This window comes from Lactuca sativa, chromosome 8 (genome assembly GCF_002870075.4).
Source record: "Lactuca sativa cultivar Salinas chromosome 8, Lsat_Salinas_v11, whole genome shotgun sequence".
In the NCBI taxonomy this organism is placed as follows: Eukaryota; Viridiplantae; Streptophyta; class Magnoliopsida; order Asterales; family Asteraceae; genus Lactuca; species Lactuca sativa.
Window position 1 is genome coordinate 83,282,466 of NC_056630.2, and position 7,555 is coordinate 83,290,020.

At 35.9% G+C, this 7,555-nt stretch overlaps 1 protein-coding gene across 1 annotated transcript; it reads left to right on the forward strand.

Annotated features, from left to right (window-relative positions):
• Positions 1-1,932: 1,932 nt before the first annotated feature.
• On the forward strand, positions 1,933-3,824 carry LOC111897871 (50S ribosomal protein HLP, mitochondrial). The gene is made up of 4 exons (XM_023893814.3): positions 1,933-2,065; positions 3,007-3,052; positions 3,122-3,201; positions 3,272-3,824. Exons 2-4 carry the CDS (start codon positions 3,019-3,021, stop codon positions 3,644-3,646), a joined length of 489 nt encoding a protein of 162 aa, XP_023749582.1. The 5' UTR covers positions 1,933-2,065; positions 3,007-3,018; the 3' UTR covers positions 3,647-3,824.
• Positions 3,825-7,555: the final 3,731 nt, after the last annotated feature.

The window sequence follows — 7,555 nt, forward strand, 5'->3', positions numbered from 1 at the left end:
CCGGTAATATTTGGTTTTGTCTGTTCTTAGTAACTGCAAGTAACATGGTACCTTTGAACTCGCCCTTTAGGTGGGCTCCATCTACTACAAGGGTCGGTTTACAAAATTTGACAAAAACGCGTACCTACAATACAATGTATATCTATTCAAATACACCAAAAAAATGAAAAAAATAATAAAATATTAAAATACTAACCGAGCAACCAAGTGCGACGTACAAAAACTCAAAGTGATCATCACCATTTGTTTTAATATGTGTCAATGTACCCGGATTATGTTTGACCAAATTGTGGAAATAAGTCGAAAGTTTGGTAAAAGAATCCTCTTTCGTACCTCTTAACGACAACAATGCATATTGTTTCGCACGCCATGCCTGATGGTATGAGATATTGATATTCAATTGAGCATTCATATCATTAATAATATCTTTTCCCCGATAAACTATATTATGATCTTCAACCAAAACATCAGCAAAATATTCACCAAAAACATATTTGTTTGTTGTTGATGATTAGGTTGCAAAATTGTTGAAGAACATGTGTGTACATCAACAAATTTATTCACTTGGAAAAGTCCATAAGAATTTTTAATTGTTTTTGCTCTTAGTAACCAAGAACTATTTTTCGAAACACACACAACCTCATACCTTGATTTGGTGGATCTACTTGTCGTCGTTTGAAAACCTTCTCGAAGACATTTTTTTACCAATACACCGCTTTAAAAGTTCTTTGTTCTTAAATATATTCTCACATTCAATTTTTTGAAGATTAATGTCTACCATCTGTTTTGGGATACCTTCATTAATATCAATTGGACATGTTGGTAGAGGGGACATACCGTAAAAAAGGTTATCGGGAAACTTAGCTTTAACTTCATCACCCAACTCATCTCCATCTGAATTGCTTTTTAAGTCGGTTATATCTAAACCTACATCAGCAACATCAACATAATCCCCGTAAACATGTTTTTTTCATCTTTTTGACGTATATATATTTTTTTCTTTTTACTTTTATCTACTACACGCTTATTCATAACTTTAACTTCTTGTTCGGGAACATCAACACAACGATCACCAACGTCATTAAGATATGTACCAACATCATCATCACCAACATACTTGTAATTCTCTGGATCCAAACAGTGAATAAGTGAATAACTAACATTAATATTTTCAGCAACATTGTGAAATTGATGTATACTGGGAGTATTGAAAGTACCTATCGGATCGTTGCTCCCTTTATAGCTGCATAGATTACCAACCGGCTGATTTCAACTATGACCAGCCTCATTAACCTCATCTCCTTCATCAACCACCACAAACACTTTCACAGCCTTTCCTCCGCTACATTTGATTACATTTGTCAACATTCTAACATCCGTATCTTCAACTATAGCTATATAATATTTCAATTTAGGATGATGGAAACGAAGACTAATTATATATTTGTCTAACAAACCAATTTTGCTTCTCACGAAAGATACAAATTCACTATAAATAATATACTCAGAAAATATCAAAGCGAATTCAGAAATACCTCCCTGTGGACATACATATTTCATATTTAAAAAAAACATAATTTCGCAGATGAAATAGAGAGGAAATCGCAGATGAACTGTGTCTATCTACGATTTAAGCCTGGTAAACCCCTATATATACACAAAAAATATATATATAAAAGAAAAACCCACCTACGAATATACAAGTGACTAAAGCACAACTGTGCTTTAGCTACTTGTATATTCGCAGATGGGGTGTCAAAATCGCAGATGTACCATTCACATCTACGATTTATGTGGCCAAATTTGTAATTCCTATTTTTTTTTTGATTATTTTCCACAAAATATTTAGTATATTTGGCTATTTTTTTCATTTTCTCTCGTTCTATAATCATTACTCTAGAAGTTCTACATTTGATACCCTATAACAAATTGACTAATATACCCCTTTAACCTAACGTTAACATCGACAAAACATCGCTCGTCTGTTCTCCATCGCATCTGTTCATCGCTGCTCGCAGCCGTTAGTCTTCTCCTTCCCACCGGACGGATATTGTCGCAGCCACAGGTAAGCTACCGTGAATCGCCATCTGTTCCTCTCTTTCTGCTTTCCTTCGTGTTTGTGCTGCTGTCGATTTCCCCAGCATCAAAACCATATACCGTGTCGATTTTTTGGTTATCCGAATTTGTGTTGCGTCGATTTTTTGATTTGAATTGGAGCTGTCGATTTTTCCATCTTCTGCATCTGATATGAATTTGCTGTCTATTTGCATTGTTGATTTTTTGGTTAAGAAATCAGAACTTTCAATGTGATATGAAATCAGAACTTTGAATGTGAAAGTGAAATCAGAACTTTGAAATGATAATTGATTACTCTATCCGATATGAAATCAGAACTTTGAATGTGAATGTGAATGTATCTGTTATGAACCTTGCTAAACACCCTCTATAAGGCCAATTGTGTATATGTTTGTGCTTCAATTATCAATGAAATTCTTTAGATGCTTATATGGAATGCAATTTAGGTTATGGACACCAACAATGTTAAAGATTTTTTATTAAATATTATGGATGTAAATATAGTAAAAAAAGAGAGAACGATGGCTCAAGAGGCCGGTGGTCGCAATCGAAAGCGTAAGAGGAGAAACAACCACCGGAAAATTGAAACTCCCTAAAAAAAGCAGACAGCCACCTCAAAAGTACCATCCATTTTCTTGGTCGTTTTGATAGTTTTCTGTTAATTGATATCGCTTTTTAATTTGATATAATGGTGTGAGATCAAATGGAGCACAACTCGTTAACTCAACTTCAATCGATTTGGAGTTTTTGGATTTGTAAATTGTGAATTTGTTTGAACACGTTAATATATTAGTATATCTGTCTTGTGAAAAGCCCTAGGAAGGATCAACATTAGCTAACAAAGTTATGCCCATGAGGTGTTTGATGAAATGTCTCAACCAAAAAAAAAAACATGAAACTAACACCCAAAGTTTCATCTGACATTAACAGGTAGCTCAAAAAATGGCAGCAAGTTCTGTTTCCAAATGTTTTCGTGGTAAGTTTGGAATCCTTTCTGTTAACAAACTTTTCCATTTCATGATTCTTTCTGACCTATTTTGTACAGTGGGTCATTCTTTGTTGTCTTCCAGTATCCAAAGTTCATCATTATCACAAGAAGCCACCTGCAACAATCTCTTGACTCAGGTCTGTTCTTTTAATGTATAAAGTTTGATTCTTTTTACAAAATCTTGAATCTTTTTGTACTTTCGAACAGCAAATAAGGAGATTCATACAGATGAGGACGAATCTGAAAGTTGTAGACAACTCAGGGGCAAAACGGGTAATGTGCATACAGGCTTTAAAGGGGAAGAAAGGGGCAAGATTAGGGGACACGATAGTTGCATCAGTGAAGGAAGCACAACCAGGGGGGAAAGTGAAGAAAGGGCAGGTTGTTTATGGTGTGGTTGTTAGGGCAGCTATGCAAAAGGGGAGGTGTGATGGAAGTGAAGTGAAGTTTGATGATAATGCTGTTGTGCTTGTGAATAAACAAGGTGAGCCTATTGGGACACGTGTCTTTGGACCTGTCCCACATGAGTTGAGGAAGAAAAAGCATGTTAAGATATTGAGTCTTGCACAACATATTGCTTGAAGCTTTGTTTTTTTTAGAATAAGATTTTATGTTTTTTGGAACGAAAAGTTATGGTATTATATGATGTTAGTATTTATCTGATTTAATCAGTGTATTCTGTTTTTTGAAAATGATTCTTGTGTTTGTTACTTCTTAACATTATCTAAAACAACATGCATCATAGACTCTTCAAATTAAACATCGATTCAAATCTTACATACTCGAATACTTAAAACATCTGTTTCTTTTTTTAATTGATAAAATGGCAGCAAGTTCTGTTTCCAAATCTAGGTTATGATTGTTTAACTAGCTTTATGCTTCATACCTTCTCCATATTTTTTCTGATGACATGTTTCTTATAGTAACAATGTTTCATAAAAGCAACACAACAACTAAGAGACAAGGATCTTGAAGTACAGTTTTCTAAAACAATTTCTGAAATCACATGCAATATTCTCTAATAAAGAAAGTAACAGGTAATATTCTAGCAAAACAGGAAGTTTTTCCTACAAGAAAACTTGTGCCATTGCAATTTTCTTCCACTCCATAATTTCTAAAGTTTAGTAATCAGTATTATGACTTACGATTAACTAAACATACCTGTCAAAACATTATAAGCATTACACTCACATAAATTTTGCAAATATATGGACACAATCAATCGGTAAGAAAAGAGTGTATTAACCTTGGAATATACAAGAAAATTAAAGAGGGTGCTAATCTGAGTACTTCAAAATCCTATCAAGTGAAAAGTCAGCGATAATGGTATACAAAATGGAAGAGAAGAGAAAGTAACAGTGGAAAACATGAAACAAACATGAAACAATGCCTATTGCCATTGGTGATTGCAACTATTTTTGGATCTGTTGGTTTGGACTTATTGGGACCCGTGTTTTGGGCCATTGGAATTGAATTATGAATTACACTCGATCGCACCGTATGATTTACCTAGTAAAATGATGGACTTAATAGATTAAGTCCTTAATGGGTTAAGTAAGAACAATTAACCCTAATCGTCATTTTATGTGAAAACTCTAATTTTGTTTGGGCCTTGATTTGGGCCTTTCTGTTGGGCTTTGGTGATTGGGCTATTGATGGGTTATCCAAGAACAAGTATATAGACTAGAATATTTGGATGAGCTTTAGGATAAGGCCCATTGGAAAGGCTTGGGCCTAATTTGGAAAATTAGGCCATAATTGGGCCTTGATGATTATGAGATATTGGACCATTGGAATGCCAAGTTTTTGGACTAGAATTAATGGTTGGGCCTTAAGGTAAGACCATGTAAGGGTGGGCCCAATTTGGAAAATTGAGCCATATGTTGGGCTTTGGTCTATTGTTTGACTTTTGGGCCTTTGGAGTGTGAGCTTGGGCCTTGGGCTTGAATCAAACTAGGTTGGGGGTAAAATAGTCTTTTACCCCAAGCATGGATTTATGGTTATGTGTTGGAACCCAATTATTAACTGGGTATCGTTTTGATGTTGACAGTTCGAGAATATGTCATCTAGCGGCTAGAGTTTATCTGCGGGACTTCAACAGTGTGAGGTGAGTTCTCCTCACTATACTAAGGGGTCTAAGGCACCTAGGTCTCCCCAGTGGATTGATATCCTAGTAGTTGTTGTTATGCTGAGTATGAGTTAGATATACATGTTAGTTTTGATATGCTAGTCTGGTAGGTTTGTAGGACTACCTATGATATTATCTAATTATCTGTATGCACATTTTATCTGTTACATGTTGACATGTTGTGTGGTTGGGTTGAGGTTGCACTGCTCTGTGCGGTGGCCAACAAATCCTGGAGTATTCCATATATGAGCTGAGGGCCAGGAGGGCATACCAGACTCATACTAAGGACTCATATGCATTCCAGATACGAGCTGAGGGCCAGACAGAGCATGCCAGACTCATACTGAGGGCTAATCAATTGTATTCGATTCGACATGTTGTGTGGTTGGGTTGATGTTGCACTACTCCGTACGGTGGCCAACAAACCCTAAAGTATGCCAGATATTAGTTGAATGGCCAGGGAGGGCATGCCAGACTCATACTGAGGACTCATATGCATTCCAGATACGAGCTGAGGGCCGGGCAGAGCATGTCAGACTCGTACTGAGGGCCAATCATTTATATTCTAGTCCGAGGACCGAAGGAGCAAGTCATACATAAGTTGTGGGCCAAGGACAATCTAGACTTATGTTGTGGGCTTAAGAGCAATCCAGATATGTGCTGAGGGCCGAGGAGGGCATGCCAGACACATACTGTAGGCTTAGGGGTAATCCAGTCTGTAGAGCTATGGACCCATTACATGCTGTTACTGTTATTATTGTATATGTGCTATGCGTTATGTATGGGTATATTGGGGGTAACTCGCTAAGCCTTCGAGCTTACATTTATCGATTATTGTTTCGGGTACTTCAGATGATCACGGGAAGGCGAAGGTGTAACCGTACACTTCCTCACATGTTATGATTTTGATTTTCTGGGATACTCTGATGTTTAAAACTATTTTGAAAACAATTTTGTATTACTTGATGGTTTTTGGGATGATTGAAAAAGTTTTAAAATTTTGCGAATTTCTATGGATGTTATAGATTAATTTTATTTTATCCATGGATTATTTTATAATATACATAAATACAAGGTATAGTTTTTTATTCTATTCTATCCATTCCATTCCATGATGAAAATCAAACAACAATGGACAATTCCATCCATTCATGGCTTACATTACCCTTTAGCCCATTTTTAGAATTTTCTGGCTACTTGGAGTCCAGGGTCTGTTTAAGCCTGTAACCAAGACGAACTGATATTGTACATAATAAAGCACTACCCACTATAAGAATCTAGTTTGGAGCTTGACCCTGGAACTTTCTTTCCCTTTGTGCCCCCGACATGTCATTGGTATCTGGTTTCATCTTTAACTTTTACTCATATAAGATATGAAAAGAGTTGTTCATCCAGATGTATTAACCTGTAGTCATGTACTCATGTTGCATCAATGTCAGTCAACATCAAAAGCATGTTATGTCAAATAGTCACATGTATTAAATGAAAAACTAACATTAAGATGGAAGGAATAATATAATGGTTACATAAAATATTTAGAACCGATTCATTATTATTGTGACAACCCTATATTTTTCCAAAGCAATGTAACACTCAAAAGTCAAATACAACGAAATTATTTGGAATCAACGAAATTAGCCTAAAAAATAAAGTGTTCAAAAATCTAAATTGGGATACATCAAATGTTAGATATCGTGCCAAGCTAGGTTTTCAAAAACATAAAGAACATTCAAAACCAGGTTATACTGAAGAAACTATGACCACTCAAATATTCACGACACACCCGGTAAAACATTATTTAACGTAAAAAGTGAAATTCCAATAAAATGAATTTTAGCCTTAAGTATCTAAACAAAAGTCGTAGAATTTGTTAAACCGTAAACGTACATAAAAAGATCGCTCAAATTGGACCTCGTATGAAGAAGTTACGAATTTTCTAAGTTTCGTAACAACGGTAGAGAGCTAAAAACTCGAATCAAAGATCAAACGATATTTGGCTAACGCAACCTAAAAAAGAGTTGAAGGTCTCCACAATAGGAGCAAGATGATAAAAAGACAAACGAAAACAGACATCGGATAAAGAAGTTATGAATTTTTAACGGACTTTAGAAGTCCCGACCTATTAAAAACATAGTATTAAAAATAAAGTCAAAACTAGCCGACGGAGCCTAAATGAAAGTTGTAGAGCATAGTCTCACCTACGCGTGGATATAAAGAACGCGAAAAACGGAGCTCGTACGCGAAAGTTACGGAATTTAGAAGATTGAAGCCGGAATTACGCCCAACGTAATTCAAGAGTACGCCCAGCGTACTCAGGTGCAGAGTCAACTCCCATAGGCTGCAAGCTCTACGCTTAGCTAGAC

What these genes read in the sequence shown, in the direction of transcription:
- LOC111897871 (XM_023893814.3), top strand. Translation starts at nt 3,019, where the DNA reads ATGGCAGCAAGTTCTGTTTCCAAATGTTTTCGTG. An exon ending in TGTTTCCAAATGTTTTCGTG is followed by an intron (nt 3,053 to 3,121) that starts GTAAGTTTGGAA and finishes TATTTTGTACAG; the next exon opens with TGGGTCATTCTTTGTTGTCT. An exon ending in GCAACAATCTCTTGACTCAG is followed by an intron (nt 3,202 to 3,271) that starts GTCTGTTCTTTT and finishes ACTTTCGAACAG; the next exon opens with CAAATAAGGAGATTCATACA.